A 26,884-nucleotide genomic window follows, 5' to 3' on the forward strand; every position below is an offset into this window, starting at 1 on the left:
AAGAGGAATTATTAACTTATTTCTTTCTTTTTAAACACATCAATAAAATCAGCCCCACCCCTGAACCCCTGTATTTTCTTAGCAGCAACCCTCCTGCTCCTTGTGTTTGCCCTGTCCCAGATCTCCAACACTTCTGCCTGGCAAACATTCCATGGCACACTGAGCTCAGGGTGAGTGCTCAGTGCCAGACACACTTCACACCTGAAGCCATCACATATCCCAGCACAGAAATCCTGAGTTTGTAAAATCAGATCTTTTCCACTACTAATATGGGTGTGCTGGAAGAACAATCATGATGAAACCATCCCTACAAAACCTGCTGATTACTGGTGTGTCTTCTAGCACACCAGGACAATTTATTTTTATTTTCTTTTACACAAACAAAGGAAACTGAAGGTTGTTTCTTTAGCTGAAATGTGAGTGTAGAAAATAATTTTGGGACTTGTTCCCTGGGTAGTTCAGTGTGAGCTCACTCTGAGCTCTCTGTGTGGGTGAGGGCAGTGCTGCAGCCCTATCAGCTGATCTGGGGAATGTGATCCATTAGAGAACCATCCTGCCCTGAGGGACCAAACACAGGGTATGTATGGAAGGCTGCATGAATTAATGCTGCACAGACCGGTAATGACTTCTGATTAGATAATATAATACATCCCTGAGCAATCAGCACAGAAAAAACACCCCAGATTCTGCCACCAGCTCTTCCTCTGCTACACCAGTCACAAATCATGCACTTCCCCAAGTACATGCTTCATTTTTTAAACACTGTACAATAAAATATGTACTGTTCAGAAAGATATTTGTCATGTATTCTTCATGAGAAGAGAAAATACATTTTTTACTGACTTGCTGAGTTCCTGGGATGTTCTCCCCTGTTTTTATATCCCCAGAGAAAGCAGCATGCTCTTTGAGATGGTCACTGGAAGTTAGCAATCAGTATCATCACCAAGAAGTTTGACACAGCACCATCAGAAAAGAAAGCATGGAACAACAGAGGAAGCCCCCATGTTTGCCTTCAAAATACATCTATAATTAATAAGATTTGGTTAAATCCATGGAGTAAAAAGGATAGAAAATAAACTAGCTCCCCTTACTTTGCTGTAATTCCAAAAAGAAGCTTTTTAGAGTACAACAACACAACAACATAAAATCAACATAGCTCAAAGTCATGGAAAATATCTTTTGATTTCAAAATTAACAAATGTTGCAAAATTTCAATCTCTTAAGTATCAGATAATCATTATTCCTGCTAACCTCCTCTTAACCTTTCCAAAAGAATGTTTCTTGTAGCAAAAAGGCCTTTGAACTTACCAAATTCTTATTTTCTCTTCTATAATCTTACCTCTGGTTGCACAACTCTCAAAAGTGAAGTTTGCCCATTTTTCCAGTAATCATGTTTCTCTCTTCAGCCCTGATAACTGCTTCATCTGCAACAGCATTTATTGTCAACAACAGCAGAGTGAAAAGCTTATTCAATGACATTTTTTGCCCTTTCATTACTTATTCAGGATGATTAAATCTGATCTGGAGTAATTTCAAATTGATTTTTACATCTGGAATATCAAACACAACAACTTGCCATTTTTCTCCCTTTTGTTGGAGTGCTCAATAATTATGTTATGCTTTAAAAGACTTAAACATTTAATCTTTCTCTCTGTGCAAAGAAGAGTGATCAATTCACAGGAATGGGTGAGAGGAGAGATCCAGTTGAGTCTGCAGTGCCCAGAGCCATAGAAATTCAGCCTGGGCACTTGAAGGACGTGATGACTTGAGACTTCTCCAGCAAAAGCACAGCACACACACAAACACTGGTTTGCTGAGTCAGACTGGGGGCTAAGGGAGGGCTCTATCATGAGAAAATCCTCAAAAAGTGAAATCCACGGTCTAAAAATGAAAACAGAACAAATTTTTCCTTAAACATGATGAAAAGCAGGGGTAACTCGGCACACATTGAGCAAAGAGGGAAGAATCAAGGCTGGCACTTCCCTCCACAACAGCTCAATATTTCAGCAGATTTACTGTCAGTCTCCAGCCCTTCTGCTTTGGATCATGCAGACTCAGATCCAGAGTCAGATCTAGGGAAAAGGCATCTGTTCAGGGACTATTAGCAGCTCTTTGTTTTATGAAGTGACCAATGTTTCCAAAGGATGCAACATCTTTTCTTTTTCAATAAGGATTTTGCAAGAAGCTTATCTGCAATGAAAAAAACACACCACTTTATAAAAAGTATTACAAAAGTCATTTTTACAGTTACAGTAAAAGACCACAACACAGACATTAAGAGTCTGTCCCTCAAAACCACAGGTCTTTCATTTGCTTGATGGTTTGGGATTTTTTGTTTGTTGTTTTTAAAGTAAAATACTATATTTGGGGGCTCTTGTATGCATTTGTTTTTTCTGCCATCATGGTGAAGCTGCAAACATTGTCATGTTTTTCTCTAATTTGGTGCCAACATCAAACTGGAAACTTTTTCTTTTTTAAACTGAAAACCAAGATTGTGATGAAATACAAGACCTGTGGTTTTTAGGAAAAACAAAGTATCACAAGATTTGTCATAAAAACACAGGGCTGGCAACAGTAACAATCTTATGTACAGTAGCCTGCTATTTATAGGTGCACTCACAAGTCTGCAGACATATTTCTGCTCTCCAGTAACAAACCTAGGAGGAAAAAGGCTCAGCAACAATTATCACAGATACCTGTCATAAGTCAAGAACAAAATGCAAGTGGCACAAAACCCAGATCATCATCTGGCAGAAATCAAACAGGATTCAACTGCAGACACATAAACAACACATTACTCAAAAAGAGATTCTGGTCCTAAAACTCTGTAAAAGTCCTAAAAAATCCTAAAGTCCTGAGAACCAAAGGCTCAGCTGTATTGCAAAGGGCACTTCCATGGAATGGGCAGCAAAGGGAGGGATATACATTCCTTTGTATATCCAGTCCTGGCTCACCAGGGGTGTCTCTGACACTGTACATGGGATTTTCATGCTCTGCACTGACTCTGTCAACTGCTCAGTGCCTTCCTTCCCTGAACAGCTCCTTTGTTCCCTACAAGCTGAGGTTTAAGTTAATGTCCACCTCCAGCTCTTCTGGCCCCTGTGTTCCTGCTCACAGGACACCCTCACAGCCCCACAGCATGGAATGGGCAATGCGGCTCTTTTGGATTGTCTCAGAGTGATTCACACATAATATGAGAACAACACTGCTCAAGTCCAAACTACTAATATCAATATTAAATGTTTATACACAAATGCAAGGAAACCTTTCAGACATATTTAGAAGATGCAGCTGTTTGACTTTTTTTCAGTCACCTATGTAAAAATGCATAGCTTAATTCTTTCTGACCAGAGAAATGTGTTGGCTGCAAGCTCCAGAGGAAAAGCAGAGCTCAGCTTGTCAGACACCAACTCTTTGTCTACACAGTTAAGTAACTGTGACACAGTGATGTTAATCACCTTTAGTATTTTCTCTTTGGAAAAAATGATGCTGATAAGCTCAAATACAAGTGACAGCTATCAGACAGCAGGATGGTTACTGTACTTCCATCTTCTACAGCCCAACTCTGCCAGCCCAGGTTAGCAGAGGCTTCTTCATGTGCTCTAGGATGCTCAACCAAGAATCACAAGACCAAAAGAATAATTAAGGGATTTCCCTTACAGTATTCTTTTAGTAGAGAAAGAGTAAGCTCTGTAATTTCATGATGTTGGGCCTCCCACCTTCAGGCAGTCTCAGAACTGCATCCCCAGTGGATCTCAGAACACCAACCCTGCAAAATACACTTCCATTCAGTTCTTCAGGCTCCACCTGTCCCAGCAACAAGATTCAACAGAAGCCATGATTCAGTGGGAGGTCCTGGCAGAAATGGGATTTAAAAGGTTATTTAGAGCTGCTTTCTGTAGTCAGTGTACTGGTAACTGGGGAATTGCTGCTGCTGGGAACACACAGCTCCCTTCCAACAAGCTCCCCAAATGATGAGCCTGCCACAGTATTTTTACTGAAATTACACGACTGCAAAGGAGACAGAGGCTTGTTTCTTCACACAGTCCTTTGCAGAAGCAAGGCTACACAGAAGGGCTGCTCTGACTGCTAATACACTCTGCCTGCCAAGGCAGCCAATCTTCCATGGAGCACACTTGCACATTATCTATTATTGACCACTTCTAGAGCACAAAGCAGTCTCATTATGCAATGAAAACAGTTCCTATAAAGGCATCTATGCAAGTGTGAGGCGTTTTTTTCCACAACATTTTTACATTACTCCTCCAGCCTTCCCCTTTCACGCCAGCTGCAGTCGAACTACTCGCTGGCCTTGATGCTTACAATGTTAGATGTGATAGGAACAGACTAGACATTGTTTTAACACAGGAAGGTTAATTTAAAATAACCTTCCTAAGCTGTTCCTCCTGCAAGACAGCAACATTACAAGGAGAAGACAAGGATTCATAAATAGGATCAGCTTTCAGAGCTCGGAGCAGCGGCAGCAGCACTTGTGACGAGTGCTCTGTGCCGCGTCCCCGGGGAAGCGCAGCCTCAGCTGCTCTCACAGCTCCTGCTGTCACTCACTCACAGCCTCTCCCACTCAGGAGCCTTGCTCTTGATCTCCTAAAGGTAAATGCTACCACCAGACAAGAGATGAAAGGCAGAAAATGCTCCATAGCATGCCCACTACTGTATTTCAGCACCAGCTGGCTTTTGATGTATCTGTATCCCCCAGCAAATGAGCCAGACTTTGAAATTAGGCTGATTGTTAGAAAATCATCACTTAAAGGAGCCTTAGCAAGATTTAAGAAAAAAAACCCCAAGACTTACAGTCACACACATGTATTAGAGGTAACCAAAAGCCACTACTAAAAGGCTGTATAAGTACTGCCATAAAAATTTCTTGAGGGATTTTTGTCATCTTAGTCTCTACTCCCACATGACTGACCTTGACTTTGCATCCTCCCCTTTGAACAAAGCAGGAATAATACCCCAGAGTGCTCAGGAGATAAGTCTAGCCAAAAAGATACACTGCCTTCAGATGCAGCAAAGGATTAGAATTCCTGAAGCTGTCACGGACTTTGTCAAGGTCTTTCTAAGCATAATTAAATGTGTCTCTTTCTCATCATCAACCTTCTTACAGGTCCACAAAAACAGCATTTAGGCAGCCCAGGAGTTTCTTAAGGCTTGTCTTTAACTCTGAGGCCTCTGCTACAGCAAAAAAAAAAAAAAAAAAAGACAAAATATTCCAAGGCAGCAGTTCACACTGGCATAAATCATTCTGAAAGCAGTGATATAACAGTGATTTATTCATTACCTTACTTATTACAGTGTAAAAGAATCACATGAAAAAATCTGGAAAGAGCTCTCCACAGATGGGAAAAAGCCAGCACTGAACGGGTGATGATGAACAATCTGCCTTCCATTTGTAATTCCACCTGAGAAGATGCAGATTTCAGCTGTGCTCAGTGGCCACTTCACAAAAAAAAATCTTGTGACTGCACTGAATTCCCCTCCTCCTCAGGGGGTAGCAAACCTGTGTGAGCACGTAGGAAATGCAGGGCTCCTGACTAAAGTTTTATTTTTGCTGTCTGGCCAAATTATTAGTTGTTACCCTTTTACACAGTAGCTTTTCTGGGAGAAAAAATGCATCCAGATGTTTCACTGGAGAACACTAAGACATGTCACTTTGTAAGGGTGAAGGACAAGGCTTTTACAAGGCCATGAAAATGCTAACAGGAAAACACTACTGAATTTTGCATTTTTTTTTCTGTGTTGAAATTCCAGAATCAGCAAGTCTTTACAAAGATAAGCAGTTTCAGTATAAAGAAGTAAGATGATAATAAAAATATTCCTCTAAAGAATCAGTCAGGTGTTATACAGTTGGATCTTTGCTAAAATAGGAAAATGAAGGAGGAGGGATGAGGGGAAGAAAGGATAAATTAACAAATAAATAAATAAATAAAGCAAGCTCCTGTAGGAAAACAGCATCTGTTGAAATAGCAAATATCTGTCAAACAGCCCAAACCACACTATTTCATGGTATCTATTTTTTCCTCCCATTAGTCACGGTTTGCAGGAGTTTTAGAACCATGGAATGATGCAGCTGTAAAAAACCAAAACCTTTTCAGTTTATTAATAGATGCTATAAAAATAAATACTAATTTTTATCTTATCTACTTTTGAGTAGATCCAAAGCAGCACAAAACAAATCAAAAAGCACAAAATCACAACAGAGGATATGACTAAGCCACATCAAGTAGATAAGAGCCCAAACTTCAGGCACACTGCTAAATCAAATTGGTATTTACATGTAAATATTTTATCTTGCATGTAAACCATTTGTCTCAACACCAGTAAGATCAGCAAAGCCTACACAGACAACTCATGGTAGCACTGGAAGTGTTTTCCTTCTCAGGGCTGTACTGAGGCAGCACATCACAGATACTGCACATTTGAGAAGTAAAACTGGTGAAGAATAACACAAAATGAAAAGTACACACTTTTTATCAGTATCCCAACATACCTATGTATGGTTTAAAATAAGAGGTTACTCCAAGGACCAATTTCAAAACATTTTATGAATACCAAAGGACAATGTGTCAATGTTACAACAGGTACTAAAAAGCCCTTATCCCTGTTTTCATGACTGTCCCCCTGCTACACATGATGCAACCAAAAAAAACTACACTCTCTTGCCTAGTTTCAACTCTTGGGTTTTCACAGGCAGTCTGGTATGAACAAGAACCAAAATGAATCAGAAGCCATGTGAGAACTCAAATTATGCATTAAAAAAAATGATGCTGACAAAATTGTCCAGCTCGTTCACATCCTCTCCTCCACGTGCTCTTCTCTTTCTGCTTCCAAAGGAAGCTAGCAAGAAGCACAGAAAAATTTACACAGTATTCTGAACCAAACTGAAGTTAGAAAGGAGAAAACCTAATAGAAGAAGCAAAACTACCAGATACCTTCCCTAAAGAATTTAGGTTGATGTGATCAGGGCCAGGAGAAAAGTCACTTGAGCTCCCAATTCGAGTTCTGCTGCCAAGTCACACTGTGGGAGGTTTTAAGCAGACCTGCAAGCTTCTAGTCCCATCTGTAAATGGCACTTGTCTGGCACTAGGTTTAAATATGAAAAAACATTTCAGACAGATATATTTGAGGAAACCCTCTCTAATCAGGAGTGCTGTTTTATTTCCAGAGTTTTCAAGTACAAAGTACTTTACTTCCTGCATAAAATATGGGAAGAAAATTGATGTCCAGTTTCTCATTTATATTGGAGATACTCACTCCCCTCACCTAATTTGTGGTAACTGAAGTTTGTAATAAGGTGTTCTCTAAGGAGAGAAAACAACACAAATCTTGCTCAGCTTTTTGCAGTGCTGCTTCCACATATGCTATTTGTGCCCTCTGATTTAAAGATATATGAAAAGATGTAAGAATGTATTACTGCTTTAAATAACTGTTCATATGAGGAATGGAGTAAAACAAATAGTTTAGAAACTCCTAATAGGCTTACATCTATTTACATACAGGTAACTATGAAGGTATGGGTAAGAAACAAATACATTACAGAAATTAATTTAAAAAACAATCAAAACCATTAAAGAGCTAAATTCAGTGCATGGTTTATTTGCAAGAAGCTAGTCAACCAGCTCTTACTGCAACTACATGTGACAAATCAGAAAAGAACAAATTGAATTGGGAGTTCCTAATCCTTGGGACACAATGTTCAACAGGGCATTAAATTTTAAAAATTGAGACCAATTGCAGTTAATACACTTCTATTTTATTTCAATAAATAAACTATTTTCTCTGTACAAAACTTGGAAAGGCTTAAGTTTATTAAAACATAAGCCACAGACAAAGCATGTAAGAAAAATGGTATCAAAGAACAAAGTTCAGATGAAATTTTGCATCTGCTGCATATAAAACACTCCACCCACACTTAGCTGTGTCAGGAGAGAAAGGAGGCAGACACAGCTACTTATTTCTGCTCAGAGTTCTTTGCTTCTCAGCGTGCTCCACGATTTTTTCTTCCACATAGAGCCCCTTCCTCTTTCTCACTGCATTCATGTACTTGCGGGCCTGGTTCTCCGAGTCTGCCTTCTCCCCAAAGTGCAAATATTCCTCCTCAGTTGTGGGCACCCAGAACGGGTCGCTGGAAATGATCTACAAAGGAAACAAACAAAAGAGTCAAGTAGTACAAAAGTTTATTAGCACATTTCAATCAATCAACTGCTGAAGCAGAGAAATCAAAGTAGAGCAGACCAAGCTGTCTGGAAAGGCTGCAAGTAGCTATGGAAGCAGAGAACAAGAGTTAACACACACTCTGCAGCTCTTGCCCTAAGAAACCCACAATAACTTTTCAAATTCAGCTGCAATTATCTGCACAAGTTTTTCTAAAAGCAATTTCAACTGCCCATCAGCAAACAGTGCTAAATAATGTTCAGAAAATTCTCAACTTTGAAGAGAGAGCTCCTTATTTAGAATATTATCACACAACTATTGTATCAGAATTTATCAGAACTGAAGATTTCTGCTCATCTCTGTGCCCTATGCTTTCCAATCCCAATCCTGAGTTGGACAGATGGTTAAAAAATCACTGTTTCTGGCTCTAACATATTTAGCAGAGCTGCTCTTGCAGCTTTGTAGCCCTCCTCTAGAACAGATTTAGATCTAACATGATCAGACAATAACTGGACATGCCTTTATTTCCAGTTCACCCTATATACCCCACACTTGTGGGACTACCACAGAGGGTATTACAGAGAATCCTAAATATGAACATTGGGAAGGGGTGGAATTGACCATATAACATTACACAGGTTCTATTGCAGATTTCAAAAATACTAATTTTTCCTGATTGTAGATTTCCTCACAACAGGCAGTTACAGATAATATATTTTTTCTAAAAAACCCAAAGGTAATAATGTACTAATTTCTTAAACAAAACCCTCAGGGGAAAAAGCAGTCCAGACAAGTATTAGTTACTGCAAGAACCACAATAGTTGTAACAACTGAGCACATTACTCTATAATAATTTCTGAAATATTAGCACTAGCACTAATAACTGACAAAGAGAGAACAGATTTTCCTAAATTACCAATTTTAGTTTAATGCTATGAGCCTTTTCTACCGTTGCAAACTTTTTCTTCTGACAAATCCTTTCAATTGCCATATGGTACTTCAACCTAAGCAAAATAACCTAAAGCTCAGGTTACACAAACACACAAGAAGAGGAATTAAAAAATGATGGCTGAAGATCAATGATTTTCCCCAGAAAAATAGACAATTGTGGAGTCCGAATTTAATACCTCACATTAAATAACTCCCAACACAACCACACAAATTACACTTTATGGGGAATTAGGAGAGTGACTATGGCAGCCTAATTTGTATTAGGCAATACTGTAGGTTCAATCTTGCAAAAATGAGATGTAAAGCTAAACCAACAGAAACAATTCTAGTTTGCTACAGTTAAGCACATGCACAGACTAAATTAAGTGGGTATTACTCGGGCTGAAAGTGACAGCCAATCTCAATTATTTACATGGGAAATGACTATGCACAGGCTTGTCTGGCTGAAAACCAAAAGCAAGTAGAGCTCAGAAATAAACAGTCTGAAAGTCAGCTTTCCAAATTTTTCTGTGTTTATTTTTCACCATAAACGTAAGGACTGTCTAACCACAGAAGAATCTGCTTGAGTCATACCCACTCTGATGTTTTGCACAGGGCCTTCTAACCAATGCAATTCCTTGACAGCTTATATCTATAAAAAAAGAATGGTCCCCCCTCTGTAAGAGTTTGAAAGTTTCACCATTAGTTTATGCACTAAAAATACAAAGGGCAGTGAAGACTGCATGCTGACTTGTGCTCATCCTGAACATCTTGATGGTGTAAAGCTACAAGGGACTTCCCCTTTAATGATCTGCCTAAAGAGCTGAACAAACAAAAAATTCCAAGTCTAAGAACACATGAAGAAGAAAAGGTGATTGATGCTCAATGGATTTGCTTCAGACTGTACTACTTAGGGAGGTTCTACAGCTAAAAAACTGTAAGTTAAGGACTGTTACTATGCCCTTTGATGCCTTTTTTTAATTGGCAAGAAATGTAACACCTAGAAATTATGCCCAGAGAGAAGCAGTGAAACAGCAGTTCTTGAAGAATGAATGTAACAGAGGAGTCCAAAAGTATACAAAATTGAACTTACAGATCTAATCTACCTGTAAATATTTAGATACTGTAGTGATGGATGTTTAAGAGAATCCCCAGGTTTGACAGACTGGCTCTTTCAATAATTGATGAAAGACTTGCCCTACTGAAGTTTTGCACTGGATATTTCTTCCACTGACAAGAATTCTTTATGCTTCAACAGGTCTAAGGGAAGTCAGCATAACAGCAGGTTTAAATGTACTGTTCAGTATTTATTAGCCAGCAAGGGTAAAGCTATTTCAGCCCAGGGTTACGGGATCCTGAGTGAACCTTGTACTGCTACATGATGCAGTAAAGAGGTTAATTAGGTTTCAAAGAACTACCTCAGGAGTAGCTTGGCTTTTCAACCTGCCTAAATAATTCAGCCACTACACACTGCTTCTAGAGCAAGATCTGGTGGCATCAGAAAATTTCTGTTAGAGGACTACACCTACCTAAATGGGGCAGATACACTATAAAAGATGAAATAATCAGCAGATGTGTTGCCATGCCATGGTAAACAAGGGGAAAGAAGAACCTAAGCCATCATCTTTAAGAAGTCACTGTAACCCTATTATGACACACAGAGGTGTTACTGACTCAGTGACCCAAACAAAAAAATAGAAAGTTTTTGTTTTTTGAAAGTTCTGATTCTGTGAGTGAAGGCAAAGGCACAAACCAGACTGTTCCTCTTTATTCATATCACATTAATGCATCAAGGCAAATGTTCACAGCAGGTGCCATCCATCATTCCTCTGCTCTGTTAATACAGTGCAAACATGCAAAAGGAGAACAGTCCCAAAGCATTGTCATCAATTTCCTTACAATGGGAACTGTCAGAATGGTGGGTCTGGGTTTCCTGGAATCAGAGCTAAGAAGCTTTTTAGGTCCTGAGCTATTGTTTGTATTCATGGGAACCACACAGGGATGGTTCTGGAATTTGTAACAGGAATTGAGTTTTTGTCTGGATGAAGCCCTCAGTGATGAATTAGATTCTAAATGGACCATTCCTTCTGGAATATGGTATAGTAATTTCACAGAGGGCATTTACTTTGGATCCTGAAAGTCCACAGGCTCAAAGCAGAACAGACACCCAGAAACATTATTTATTCTATGTTGCATGCCACTTCTAACTTAAAATTATTTAAATGTTTCCATATTCTACTTTTTCAGTACAAAACTAAAACATATAGCCTAAGACTCCCCTTAAAATCAGACATGTGACAGCATGTTGACAACACTGTTACAAAAAGCTAAATTCCTCAACAAAACCTTCAATCAAAAGAGAACTGGACATTCAAAATAATATGCTTTGCAGAGATGAAAACTCTTTTAAGAGACTGAAGCAATTCAGTCAACCTTCTATCAGAGGTCTGCCTCTCTCTCTCTGCCAGTGTATTGTGTGTCTGGGAACCACTGAGCAGGGAGGAAAATAAAATTATCACAGCCAAATATTATGCCCCAAGTTTAAGAGACAGAAGATGTCAAGAGGCACTAACATTAGGAATAAGAATCTGTAAAACCAATGATATTAGGGTATTGTTAGCATTATGATAAAGTACACTTACCACCATAGACTTGGTAACTGGAAATTTCAGCACACCTTTTCTCCAGGAATTTCTCTAGGATTTGGGAATTTTTATTTTTAACAGCATGAACTAGCCAGCGGCCTGTGCTTATTTATTACTCAACATCAGAATTCTCTGACAGGGACAATATCAGCCTTAACTGCAAACAGCCCAGCACATCCACGATTACTCCTCCGAGTGCACACAACAAAGTGCTCTTCCTTAACATAACCAAGTATTTCTATACATCTGTAAGGCTCTTCTGATATTTATTTTTAAAAGTAAACTATAAATCAAGATCCATGCAGTGGATCACTGGACCAGCATTTATTCCATTAGAAAACAAGCACTTTCTAAAAATGAGCCCATATAAAATGCAACACAGGAAAATGAATCAGTGCACAGCAGCTGATACAGTTCTTAAATCTGTTATCACAAACACAGTGCCTAAGTGATGGAAATGTTCCTTTTAAAGGAGCATTGAAATTAAGGAACATTTTTAAATTAATCTCCACTGATTTATTTTCTAGAAGTCTTGAGTGATATAATTTGTTTAAAGTATGACTATAAGCACACCTGTAGAATTCCATTATCCTTTAAAGAAAAATAAAAACTCCCAGTCAAATACATGAAGTGTGTTCCATCACTCACTGCAGAACCCACTCTAGGTATAAATAAAACTATTTATAATGTAGTCAGCTGGGATTAGGTATCTCAAAAGAAGTGAATAGATTACTTCAAATATTATAAGCAAAGAGTGTTCTTTAGAAGAAGAAACCATTCTAAAGCAAGATGTTTCATTAAATATAACAACTATTCAAACCAACACACCCAAACAATGAAGTCTCCTAAGACTTGTTTAGTAAGAGCATGCAGAGTAGCACAGGCAAAACAGATGTCACTCTTTCTCAGCTTAACAACAACACATTAATTATTCAAGCTATAAATGCTTGTGTCTCTGTGAGAGACATAATCTGAATACCTGTAATAATAATCAATAAAAATAGAAATACTGTGAGCCTACTATGTCAATACTGATAAATGATAGAGTGTGTACTAATCCTGCAAATGATTATGTAGGCTAATCAAGCTTTTCAGTAAGACATGAGTTAGAGCAGACCACTTGCAATTCAAGAGGACTTGGAATTTTAAGGCTTAATTTGAGGATGATTTATTATTTGCATTTCAGTGTCACCCAGATGGCTCCAATAGTGATCCTGGTCCCATTGTCTAGTGTATTTCACAAAATGATGGTAAGAAACAGTTTCTGCCTAAGGCAGCCTAATTATGCAAAACAAGGTTGAGAGAAGCACCAGAAGCAAACAGAAGGGATCAGCCTAGTTCATCCAAAAGGTCAGGCAGATTTGGGAGCACAGCCATGCTCCTGGTAGCATTTCCCCTACTGGTCCTTACTGTCTGATGAAGACAGAAAATTTCTTTTGAGCCAAATATCATCAATGTGGAGAATGCCTCAGCTGGGCCATGAATAGAAAGAGCCATCTTACACTGTCTGACTGAGATTTGAAGTCCAAGCAATATTATGGCCTTTTTGAATAGCTCAGTAAGAAATCCCAAGAAATACTAAATTCAGTGTGACTGGGCATAGCAGCCATCAGCAAGCCAGAAGTTCTTTCTTGTGTCAAAAAAAAATCATCTATTATGCACAATTTCAAAGATGACATGGGCTCCAGTGCATCAGAATCCTTTCTACCTTTGAAAATTTGATAGCAGAAAGGTATTTCAGGAGCATTTACAGTTCAAGTGGTATCCACCACCTAGCAATGACAATGAAATAGACCCAGACTATGCAACTGAGAAAGGTACAGCTGATATGCATGTCTGACATGTCTCAAGTAGCCTTGAGAAACAAAGAATACAGAGGTGTATGTGAACAGTTTCCTACTGTTTTTCAAGAAAACCATATGTAACATGCTGGGTAACGCTGCACAAGTGGTTCTGCACTGAGTACAAGCAAATTCAAGTATTTGGGTACTGGCACTGTGCTTCCAGAACAGAGAACACCCTACATGAGTGTACTGGCTGTGGGGATACCCTGCAAATAAAAGAAGCATCCAAAACTATCCCATAATTCAGAGCTTCCACTCACAATATAATGGGGGCTGCCAAGGCCTGAAAATGCCTGGTTAGATACAAGAACTCCTACTCCAAGAAATATTGTTATAATGAACATTTACACAGTAAGCTATAAAATAAACTCATACAAGTTTATTTTGGCTCAGAAGCATCATCCTTGTTTGTGTCTCAAACAGTGACAGCTAAACTTTACCCTTGACTTCAGCCAGGAGCTGTTAATGGGAATTTGGTGACTGGAAATAAAAAAAGGAGATGTGTGGCTCTACTGCTGCATTTTTTCCTATTACTTAAGAAACATGTATTGAGAAAGAGAATTAAAGCCACACCCCTAGCACTCTTATTTACTGTTTCAATTAGCTTCAGATGTTCCTGCCAAAACAATGAGGTTTTTATATTTGAAAGGTTCCAGGTTACTCCTCGAATTCATTTATATGCCCAAACTGTCACTGGTGCAATAATGTATGTAAAATTACAGTTCAAACCTAGAATAGATTCTCTCTCATTACCTCAGCCTGCTTCCTGTTTAATGCAAGCCTAACAATCTCATCCAGCAACTTCTATATTAAGCCCCATCTTCTGAGCTGTAAAATGACTTACAATTCAAAAGGCATGAATTAAAAGTCAGAATATAAAACTTCCACATTCAGAAGTCTCATATTCCTAGCAATTATTACACACAGCCCTTCTCTTACCTTTCTCCAGAGCCCTGAGGCACGTTCTAGGCACTTTTCTACTTAGAAGGGACAATGACAAAGAATTCTGATTAAATGTGTTTACAGTTCACTCATGCCCCCTCAGGAAGAAAAGCATCTTTAATAGTTAATATTCACACAGTTGAAAAGATGTGATTTAACAGGAATACTACACATTTCACAACTTTACAACTAGCAGAAGTGTTTGACAATTCTTGCTGAAAATTCAATCAGCATCTGAATAGAGCCACATGCATTATTTCTTTTTGCTTTTAACACAGATTTCCCAAATGGGACTAGAGTTCCATTATTCTAAGGATTCTGCAATCACAAATACCTTCTTGTTCAAAACCCTATGATTAAGATAAAATAACATGACTGAGTAAAACATTTAACTGCAAAGAATTGAGAACAAAAGTAACAGGCTTAAACAAAAACATACTTATTAACTGAAGGTTATTATTAATCCAAAGTTTAAAAAAATACAACTAGCTCGTAATTATCCCAAAGTTAAATATTTCAAACTAACAATTAAATAAGAAAGTTTATACTGAAATCTAAGAAAGGGCTGCCAAGTAAACCCAACACACCTAACATTTGCCTAACTTTAAACATTAGTTTTTTTAAGCTGGGACTAAACTGAAAGGTCCCATTAATGGTTCCTTGGTGCTGTCCTTTACAGGCAGGAATAAATCGTACAGGCATGCCAGAAGAAATTAATAAAAAAGGAGTATCTGACAAGACAGACCTCGATATATGTATTGCTCCATCCCTTGGGGCTGGAGCAATCCCAACTACACAAAATCCATTCATTAACTGAGCTTTTTAACAAAAATGGCAGTATCATTTCCACAGAGACCAAAATGGCTTCATTTAAATGTAGGGTCTATCACTGACTTTTCTGTATTCAGAGTCTACAGATCATGGGAAGGAAATATATTAAAAGAGTGAGCTCAAACCTCAATTCTTTAAACATACTCTATGCATGTGATTTCCATGGGACAGTGTTTGGAAGTTTAAAAATCCTCCATACTGTCCATTCCCCTTTGTGTAAAATGGGGTTAACAACACTTTAGAAGGAATTTGTGTGACAAATACATGTCCCAGGTACTCAGCTAATGAGCTGAGCACACTGAGAAAACAGCAGCACCACAGAGTTCATTCAGAATGCCATGGAAGGGTTTGGAGAGTGTGCAATCAAAGCAGCAGCCACACTTTCAGTAACACAGTTTTAACACTAAGGAAAAACCAGCTTAAGATTACACAAAGCTCACATCATACTATCTTAAACAATGATGCATTAAATAGTAGGGATTCAAATAAAATGCTGGAGTTTATCATGTAGATACATATTCCATAATTCATCAGTAAAGTGATAAAGTCATGTCCAACACCTGATGCAACTTTGTGCAGAATTCAAAGAAAGGAAGAAACAGGAGCTGAGATACAAATAATTTCTCATGGCTTCTCTGTCATGCTAATACTAGAGATTCTGAAAATTGTATTTATTTAGAAATTGTCTTGATGGTGTCAGAGTAACATGCACTCCTCCTGCCATCACTGCACAGAGGTAACATTGCCAGTAGCTTAGTAAAAGACTTATTTTATCACAAAAATATGTGAGCATGGCTTTCATGGAGACAAAAATCCCAATCCTCCCCCACTGACAGATTCCCCAGGTGGAAAGGTGACTGCTTACACAGTAATTTTCCTACTACCAATGCATTTTACATACTAGCTGCAATTATAATCTCTCTCAGAGGTCAGATTTAGAATATGTTGCCAGTTGTTCAAATCCCTCTGTCCTATGAATATCTATAACCATGTGTGAATATTTTCTGATGTGAAATTCGTAACATCTGAGAGTGAATGCACCCACTAAGGCTTGGGGATAGAAGGGGAGGCCTGAGAGCCACAGGGTTCATGTTTTTGCTTAGTGCTGGAGCACAGGAGCTACAAATCCTAAAGAAGCTGGCACAGAACAATGGTTAGCTGGAATTGAGTCCTACTGGCTGATATTCCCCCAGGGCACTGATGTCAGAGGTTCACACAAAAGACCACTAAAGCCACAAAACCTCACCAGCTGCACTTCAGAGGAGACCATCCAGAACTGACAAGATTACTGTACACAGCAGAGCCAACACTCACTGGTTTGAGGTACCTGATCTGTAACTGGCTGTAACCAGAACCTCCATACTTAAAAGATGCAGATTATCTATTTTGTTGTGTGTGTACACCATGTATGAAGGGTCTTTTTTTTTCCTTTCTGCATTCTGTGCAGCTGTTTTTCCTTTTGTGGTTCTATGTGAAGGTGGACTTAGTCACAAGAAGACTAAATAAATCAATATAAAGGAGGAGAGCCAAGACCTCGGTGCCTGCATTCACTAACACCAGTAAGGCACCACTGCCAAGCAAGACATAATGTGCTTTTCCAAGTGGACTGTTTCAAGTACTCTTCCCAACTCTTTTGCTAGCACGTGGCCAGTTTGCAGTTTTCCATTATCATCCACATAAAATTTCTGACACAGTTACCATAGTTACTAACAAAGAAATACAGTCAGTGGAGTATTTTACAGATTGGGGGACAACTTAGCTGTGGATGAAGGATCCACACCATGTGAAAAGGCAGCACATACTTCAGAGAAACATTGGTAAGCAGCCCATACTCAGCTGGTAGCTGAGTGTCACTGACCTCAAAATCTACTCAGAGACTTGACATTTGAGGTGACAAAATAAATCAAGGATCAAACAAAGAAAGATTTTTTTCATCCATTTACAAAAGATGCTGTTGTTTTCTAACACCAAAAAAAGGAAGGCTTGACCAAAACCAACAAACAAACACCCCCAACCAAACCCCGAAAAACCTAGACTTTGAAGTTATTTTAAAAATTTAAGGTGAAAAGTTTATACCCACTGACTTTTGCCCTTGAAGACATTTTTAGCTTCTTCAGTGGAGTCTTCTGAGGAGCCTGACAATGCAGGTGTGTTTGTCTTGAACAAGGAGCTCTGCTTTACAGCCTTTTATTTTTCCCCCTGAATATCTACTCTCCACATCATAGAAATAAACTACACTTTCAGCTGATGACACTCCTCAGCAGTTCTCCCACTTGATTTACACCTTCACATTCAACTCTTCATTTCTTTAAGTGACAGAGATGGCCAAAAAGAAATGATTTTGAGGGCACCACTACTTACTATCAACAGATTTAATTTTGAGAGAATGAAATCTATATGGTTTGTCTTTTAAGCGTGAAAATTTATGTTGGCTTGGAATATGGAAGGTGCCTACTAGACCTTAAGAGGTTAACTTTCATGTGCATTAGATTTGCTGATACATTTATTTTCTGTTAGTGGTAGGTTGGGGCTGTTTTGTGGTTTTGGTTTTATTCCCATTCCCCAAACAAGTTTACCAGAGAACTCATGAAAAAGGGCACATAAATACAGGAAAACACATCTATAAAGAAACAGTTTCATTTATGAAAGACTTACTTGCTATTGAAATAAAAAGACCATCTAAACAAAATATAAATACATTTCTGAACAGCATATCTACAAAAAGAAATAATATAAGGCTTTTTTCCTCATTTCAAAAAGGAATTAATCAAATGTCTTGACCAAAACTTAACCTTTTCTGCTTATTATTCCAGTCTGCCACATCTACAGGAAATAGATCACCAAAACAGATGGAATGAATAGATATTTTTACCTCCCAGTGGCTGAACACCAGCTGTGGACTGGCCAGGCCACTGGTTCTCTTCCTGATTTCATCAGCAAAGCCAAAGCTTTCTGCTACTGGCAGGACTGCCTTAATAATAAACACATCTGTGCCCTCCTTCATCTCCTCCTGCAGCACTCTGCCTTCTCTTTTGGACAGCACAGCATACACACGACCTGCAGAGACACAACTCTCATCAGCTCACCAACATATTCACATCCTGAATATACCATGAATAGAAATACAGCAATGTTTGTTCAGGAAGGCTCAGCTTTAAGGAAAATGCCTAACTTTTTTTGGCTAAAACTCTTTTTTGTAAGTCAATTAATTAAATGGACACACTAAATTCAAACAACATATTCTGCTATGCAATGTGCAAAACCATCTGAGTAACATCTAATACATTGTTACTGCTGGATGAATACATCTATGTCCATTTCATTTCTAAAAGGCACTTTGCCAGATTATGTGCCTAACTTGCATTTTTTCTTATTACCAAATATTTGAGAATCATTACTGAGAAGTATTATTGTGTTTCAGGAATTGTATCTAAGCTACTGGTAGAAATTTGCTTGGATGACCATATCCCTACATGGTACTTGTCCCAGATAGTGCAGAGCTATTCCAACCACAAAAAAAATAGTTTATCTGAAATACTACATGTTTATTAAGTTTAATGAGTTCAACTGGTTTGTTAATAAATTCAGTCTTAAGTTAGTCATGGATAATTTCAATTTTCTTTCCAAAGTTAATATTCAATCTATTGAAATACTGCATGCATGTCATGAAAGCAGCTGTGAAAATGCCCATGTTTGATGTCATAGCAGGTATCATGTTTTTGAAAGTAACTTACAGACAAAAACTAACAAATACATTTGTGTTGATCAAGATAGTAAGCACAAGAAAAACACTTAAAAACAGTGTCCCCCCTCCCTGCTCCTCTCCTCAGGTTCAGTTTGATTTACTGATTGTTTCATGGAAAAAGTTTTACATTCTGAGAACACAGAAGACTTCACTTTTGCAGAAGTGACCATCTCAGAAAGAAGCAGGTCAATAAGGAGATATATTAAACTTCCCAGGGTATCAATGTATGGAATGCCAAAGGAAAGAACAAAGATACAAAAGCCAGTGGTTTGACACATGTCAACTGCCAAGCCTGGCTGCACTGAAGGCCTGCTTTTCACTCCTGCTAATGAGAATGCAATTTATTAGCTGAAGTTTCCACAATAAATATTAAACCCATGAATTTGTAATGAACTAAGAGCATGTCCATGGCTATTACAACACAATTCACATTCATTAGACTGTACTAATTTGTTTGCATGTCTGAGTCCTAAATTGCACTCATTAAATATATATATATATATGCATTAAAAAGCCATGCTTCCATTTGGGTTTATGGCACAATAGATGAGCCAATGCATGTTTATTACTTCAGTGTAAACAATCATGCCTTTTGGGTAATGAGTAGTTTGGAAAATAGCAATTTATACAGTGTTTCTGAGGTTTAAAAATTGGTACCTTGCTTATAGCTTGATATAGAGACTCAGAAGCAATGTGCAAAGTGCTTCTGGAACAGCAACAATATGCAGTCCAGTTCTGACAGCTGTTAGTTATCTCACACATTAGGAAAGTGTTTGAAATGCCAAAGTTCCCTGCCATAGTAGGGGATGTTTAGGGCAATGGGCCTGTAAGCCCATGGCAGCACATCCTTTACCAGGCCCACTACAGGGGAACTCCAGCAAAGAGCAGGATCGTGCACCTGCACAAAACAGTTGCTCACTCAAAGGCATTTATCTTCATTACAAAAACTGTAATTTTTGGTCTCTGGACTGCTATCAGTATGACTGTGTGCACAACAGCTGAGATTTTTTTACAAGTAACCAAATATTTAATTATTGTATGTGGGATATGCTGCAACTTGTGCCATGATTAGTACAGTCAAAGTAAAATTGCTGATAGTTTAAATACATTGCAAGTTCATTTTAAAGAAAATCTCAGTGCTTTGGATCAGAATCAGCATGCAAGCAACTCCCATGGAACACTCCAGGAACAAGTACAGTTAAGTGGTGTCACAAGTAGGTCATAAAAACAAGTTTAAGTAGGTGTAAGTGGTAAGGTAATATCAGTGACACCATTTGGCATGCACTGGGTTGAGAAACTTGCATACCAGAAGGATACAGATGCTACTTAAAAATACAAATTTACCAGCTGGACTGCAACAATAATTTAATATTCCTTTTCCTGATTTTATTTTTGTATAATTGTATTAAAATATCTTGATATGGCATTTGCTAAGATCTTGCACTCCCTTAATAAACAGGAGAGGTTTCCCTTCTCTTCATGGAATTTATGCTTAATTATGAGGCACAGTGTTGATATTCATGGTTACCAAAGCTGGTCTTACAGAAACTCCATAGAAAGGCAACATTTTGTATCTTGCGTTTCACAAAGGTGCAGCATTGTTCTTTATGCCTGTGGTTCAGACAAGCAAGAAGAATGCTGAATTCTCATTCAGAATAGTGTAAATACTACAGGCATTACAAAGCCATTGGAGAATCTACTGGAGAACTATAAAAGACTCCTGACAAAACCTTTAATGAAGTTATGCCTTCTGATTCAGTCTCACCTTAGAAATCAGAAGGGAAATTCTTGGCAAAGGTTTCTTTTGCCAGTCTTACCTAAAACTTCTGCAGTAGCCATGATTTCACAGGTGTACATTGCTGCCATGAGTCTCTGTGGCTTTGCCTGCAGAGCGTAACGACAGGCTTCCTTCATGGTGGCAATCAGCTGTCCAGAGAAAGGGCCATAACAATCTGCAAGAGGTAATTCTCCTTTGTGCTTATTCACTTTCTCAGGTGAGTCTGGGCCACTTTGGTTCCTGTCCTGGTGCTCATTTGCACTAGGACCTTCACCAGTGCAACTGTTTTCTAGAGTATTATCTTCATTTTGCTGATGTTCTGTGGTATCAAATTCCCCTGAATCCTGCCTACTATTTGACAGACTATCTCCAGCTTTACTTATTTCCCATTTTTCCACTGAAAAACAAACACCCATGAGAGGCTCTTCACACATGGGACCTGAAAGCGTAGCCAGCTGAAATCCACTCACTATGCTGTTGTCAAAGTCTCTGTATTTACCTACTTCTTTCACAGAGTTCCCAAGGCACTGCCACACAGATCTTTTATAGCCCTCAAAATTATGTAACAAAATATTAGGCCCACACTTTCGTGGTCCAAATGACCAGATCTGATCAACAGCATTTCTCCACTTTCTTCCCTGAAGGTTTTTCTCCAACTTTTCTTTGAATTCTTTGATTCTATCAAGAGTCTTCTGATTTATCTCATGTGTTTTTTTCTCTTCATTCAGAGATGTGTTGAGTTGTTCCATAGTTCGAATTAAGTCACTGTTTTCTTCAAGAAGTCGAGTTACCTCCTCAGGGAGTGGCATTGCTCTCACACTGAGAGTAGCTTGTTTATTTGGAGTATTAATTGTAACAAGCCCATCTGAATCAACCTGAATTCCTTCAGGAATTTTATTTTGGTCTTCTTTTGTTTGGTGTATGACAGCAACTTTCTGCTGCTTTCCTATTTCTTCGTTCACCATGTCGACTTTGGGAGGTCTTGTTATGGTCTCTCGGAAGGGTATAATAGGAGCAGACACACTGATCTGCACCTTTGCAAACCTGCAAAACAAAGTTTAAGAATTAGTTTAAAATCTTGAAATAGTTTTAAACTTGGGGGTGGGAGGTAGGGCAACGGCCTTAACACAGAACAGATGTTCATGAAGAAATCTGATTGCAACATAGATTACTAGGTAATGCATTTCAAACTCAAATTTTATGTACTTCAAAAAAGAAGCACTGCCTTTTATGTCTTCAGAAATATTTGGAAAGGAACTCAAGAAAATAAAAGCAAAAGCATTGCTATGCCTCTGCATAAATCACTGGTTCACCCACATCTTGGAAAGTATGTGCTGTTCTCTGCCCTCAAACGAAACAGAACTAGAAAAAAACTGAAAATAAAGATGATCAAAGGAACTCAAGGACAAGAAGCCTTCAGATGTTCCAAGGGTGCAACAGAGACCTACAAAACCACATGGGGTATGGGAAAGGCTGACCAGGATTAACTGACAACCAAACCACAAAGGGCCCTGGACTGAAAATGACAGAAGCCTGGGAAAGCATCACAGTTACTCCAGTTTTACTCCTCCTATCCCTGCTGTTGGCCACACTGCTCAGACAGAGATGGACACTTGGTGTGAGCCAGCACAACTGCTCACATAGGGAGATGCCCAAAGAATATGAAGCACTGAGAAAGCTTAACAGAGCTTTGTCTGATAATCACAATTATAAAAGCTTAATGCTATAAAGTGATGCTTTAAAGTCAGGTGATTTTAGGTATGTCAAATGTTGTGAATGACAGCAAGGAAAAAGGAGGAATTATTTACTATCTGACAGACTCAAAGATCAGAGCTGTGTATCCTCCTTAACCATCCATGAGCTCTGAGCAGGTTCATTAAATGACAGCAGAAGGACTAACCAAAATTTCCTATGTTCCAGTAAATTTTGGCAGTGATAAAAAAAGTTGCAGAAGAAAAGCAAATACAATTGTAAGATTTATTTCCGTGGGAGTCAGAACCAGGAGATTTATCCCTTTTGCAGTTCTTTCCAAATGTGCATTATACCAAAAAACCAAACACAAACCCACCCATATGTCACCATTACCTTACTTCTCCTTGTTTCTCATTCTGAAAAGGGTAACTTAATCCCCTCATGCTTAGTATTTGCAATGCTCCTGCGAAAGAAATTTCTAAAAATTTCTATTGTACAATGCAGAAAATAAAATGTTGAAAGTTACCAGGTCTAATTTCTTACTCTTTTCAAAAAGAACTAATTGGGAACAAAAAATATAAATTTGGTGAAATCAAGCAGAACATCCATATTTAATGATTTAGATGAACACAGAGGACTAATCTTTTAGTTGTTTCCATGTCTCTCCACATTTTTGACAATAAGTGTCACTTGAACATAATTTTCTAAATACACAGTGGGAAAGCTAAAATTAAATACGTGCCTTTGAAAAAGTCTGAATAAAATCTTGACAATGCAATGTAGTTTGAATTCAGCAGAACCTCCCCAGCTGCTGTAACGAGTCTAAAAGCATCAAATCTGCAAAATTCAGTTGATGCCATTGTGGTAGATGCCAACATCACTATCTTGTTCTCTTGCTTCAAGTGTGATTCAAGCATTTTGAATAACCTTTGCCAATATTTTGGAGGAAAAACTTGTGGGTCACATTTTAACGTTATTAAATGCTGTCTTGATCTCTAGTTCACCATTTGCTTTTCCAAATTATGTGCACTTAGAAGTAGTTAAACATTTCTACAGAAACAAAGAGCACATTTCTGAGCACAACTTCTCCCCTTTACACTTTAATAGTTAAGTAGCGCCAGTTTACCACTGTCAGAATTAGCACAGAATCCATGAGGAATGGAGCAAGACAAGATTCCCATTCTGGAGCTTTTCTTCTACAAAATGGGGAGAGAAGGAAAGGACAATTCTTGTCCCACTGATGCCTTAAATTTTAGCTATCATATTTTCCAGATTGTGTACTGCATTCATATATAACTCTGTACTTCATACAAAGCATTAGCAAGTTCTCTTCACAGTTTAGGTAGACAAAATCCTTTTCCAGCCCCAGAACCAAGGACACCACTGCAGCTTCAGGCCCCAAAAGTGTAAACAACAGTGAATTGAGGAGAGGAATCTGGGAGGATGGGACTTCATAACCTGAAGCTGCAATTGGATAATTAACCCCAATACGGAAATGGACCAAAACTTACAAAAGTGTGAAAACTCCTAACTCAGAGTCCATCTTGGGCGTAGTCCTAGCCAGGCTATTGTAGTGTCCAAGGTGTGTCCTCTGAAGGTTTTTTTAATAAATACCTATTTCATTTCCTTACTCTGTCTAGCCTCTGTTCTAGGTAGCCTCTCAAGGCGTCACCACGAGCTGGTGTGTGAGGGGTGGCAACTAAAATGTGCCAAATCCTGAGAGATTTAGAAGGAGCATGAGCTCCATAGTGAGCACACCTGCTCCCAACTCCTTTTGGGAGCTGGTACCCAGCAGAGAAATCATGAACCACAGTCAGGCAGGACAATGGTGGGAGCCCAGCTCATCTGTGCCTCCAGGTGTTTCTTGGTTCTGCTCACAATGCCACAGGCACAGGGGTACAAAACGGTCACTTTTGACAGGCTATCATTCTCTTAACAAAAGACAAATTAGATGACAACTCATAAAAACCTCCAACATCATGTATATTAAACACAAGTTTAGGGATGAAAATATATATAAATGTATGTAAGTCAGTTCTACTAGCTGCTCACTATAATCCTACTAGCCTGTCATGGAGTATTATTTTAACTTTCTTTTTTCAGATTTGGACCATTGCCAATAATAAAATCCTGCTATGCAAACTGCAGCTGAAGACAGGCACAACCAGTTTTGCTCAAACATATTACATTTGAGCAAAATGTATCAATTAAAAATAATAAATTTTTAGAAGCAGTAAAAATACGTTGCAGTAAATTGTAATGAGAATAACCATTAAAACATACATCCAGTTTTCCAAGTGATCCAGTCTAATTTTCATAAAAAACTACAGCTCTCTGATATTAACTAAAATGAGTATGTGTGCAGTAAGACAAACATTCAACCACTCATCAGGTTTGCTCTTTGGTTTACGAAGAAAATGCCAGTAAATGTATGTGGCAGAAGTATCAGAAATGCTTTAGTAAATGAAGTTACAGGAAGGGATTGTTACAGACATCTGTTCTTCTGCCATTTGAAGAAACATTAGAGGATACTAAATATATGCATGTGCGCTTGCAAAAAAAATACTACTCATGAATGAGAACAGATTAACCTTTGAAAAAAAAATCAGTGAGAAAAGGCACAGGATAGAGTGTGCACATACAATTTTGGTCTTGGTGCTTTATGATTTTTTTGAGTTCAGACATGAGTCCCTCAGTTTTTATTTTGTACAAATGCCACATTACATTCTTAATTAGACTTTTGGAAGTACTGCATTTTGTAATTTCTAGAAAGTGCCCCAAGTCTGTGTTAGATGTATAGAAGTAATGAACTAGTGGCTTCTGCCAAACTACAGATAAATTTTATAGCTACAAAAAGGTACATTTATGACTCAATGGTAAAAACTGTTTGTGGATAAAGCTCTATTTTACCAGAATATAAATCAAAGATATCCATCTGACAGAGAAATACAACAGACACCTACTGAACTAAAAATATTTCTTCCTCCTTGCCCCTCTAACCTTTCTTTCAGGTCATCCAAGCAGCGCTGAAGATGAACTTCTCCTGCTGTCACCAGCACATGTTCTCCTGTCTCCTGGATTAAAACCTGCACACATGGATCAGCCTGGTTTAAAAGTTTCATCCCTCTGACCAGCTGAGGCATATCACCTGGCAAAACAGGGTATTATTAACAAAGGAATACTGGGAAAGGAATACTCAAAATAGGATAGACTTAAACTGAGAAATAGTAACACTCATTTTTATGGAAGCCTGAACACAAATGGGTATTTTAGGAATACACAAAAACTTTCAGTGGGCAATTTTCTGCTTATGAGTCACACAGAGCAGCGAGGTTTGAGAGCACCAACTGAAAACATAAGCTGCACTGAGCATTTGTCACCAACAATTTATGTACTGATGACAAAATTCACATCATACAAATATAACCATATAACACCACACTTCAATGGATTGCACATTTTTTGTTTACACAGGTTTTTACAGCAGGTTCAGTAGAACAGGTCACCTATTGACTATGACTGTGCTATGTTGCTTCCTATACACAGTTAACTTAAGATACAGCTCATGAACAGCTCACACCCAATAAAACCCCTGAATTTTATCAAAATTAAATGATTAAAAAATTCAAGATTTCACTCCTCATTTTCACAAATTATCAAATTATAACCTTTCTTATCTATGACAACTTTTTAAAGTCATCTTTCAGTAAATAACTTCATTTCCTTGCAATCTTTTATAACTAAGTGTAGCAACTTCTAAACTGCTAACGCTTAAAATGCTCCAAATAAATAAATATTAACTTTACTAAAATAAAAGTAAAAGCATTCCATATGGATTACTTAGAAGGCATAACTGCAAATAAAGCACAGGAAGGATTTTGAAGTAGCTGTAAGCCACTAGAAAGCTTTAAAGTAATTAAAATCTGAAAAGAGGAAAAATCAGGAATGTGAGAGCTTTTCAGTGAAACAAATCACAGCTGTCCCTAAAATGAAGGTGTTTAAAATAAGCTGTCTTAAAGTTAATGGAGAATGAACAAGCACAGCTGAGTCAAATTTGGCTAGATTACATCAAAGCTATGCATAAACACCCCATGTCAGCAGCCTTTCATAATGAACACAATTTAAAGAAATTAATTAGAAATTCTTTTTTTATTTTACACAGGCAGTAGAGAATACCCCAGGGGTTTCCAGGAATGTATATTCATATTCAGAAGGAAGAGTGACATTAAAGTTGTCATTCACTTGGAGACTATTAAAAGAAATATGATATTGTTTATTGCTCAGCTTGTAAGGGTGTAACAAAAAA

General features: G+C 38.2%; 1 protein-coding gene across 5 annotated transcripts in view; it reads right to left on the bottom strand.

The window, feature by feature from the left end:
- Positions 1–7,594: 7,594 nt before the first annotated feature.
- Positions 7,595–26,884, bottom strand: part of EFL1 (elongation factor like GTPase 1) — a 244,496-nt gene continuing 225,206 nt past the window's right edge. For all 5 annotated transcript variants that reach the window (XM_026791297.2, XM_074549267.1, XM_074549268.1 and 2 more), the window contains 4 exons: positions 25,579–25,726; positions 20,927–21,930; positions 18,237–18,421; positions 7,595–8,154 (listed from right to left, as the gene is read on the bottom strand). In XM_026791297.2, coding sequence (XP_026647098.2) covers positions 7,966–8,154; positions 18,237–18,421; positions 20,927–21,930; positions 25,579–25,726 — 1,526 coding nt within the window. In that variant the 3' untranslated portion in view covers positions 7,595–7,965. The remainder of the gene's footprint in view (positions 8,155–18,236; positions 18,422–20,926; positions 21,931–25,578; positions 25,727–26,884) is intronic.

This window comes from Zonotrichia albicollis, chromosome 11 (assembly GCF_047830755.1).
Source record: "Zonotrichia albicollis isolate bZonAlb1 chromosome 11, bZonAlb1.hap1, whole genome shotgun sequence".
In the NCBI taxonomy this organism is placed as follows: Eukaryota; Metazoa; Chordata; class Aves; order Passeriformes; family Passerellidae; genus Zonotrichia; species Zonotrichia albicollis.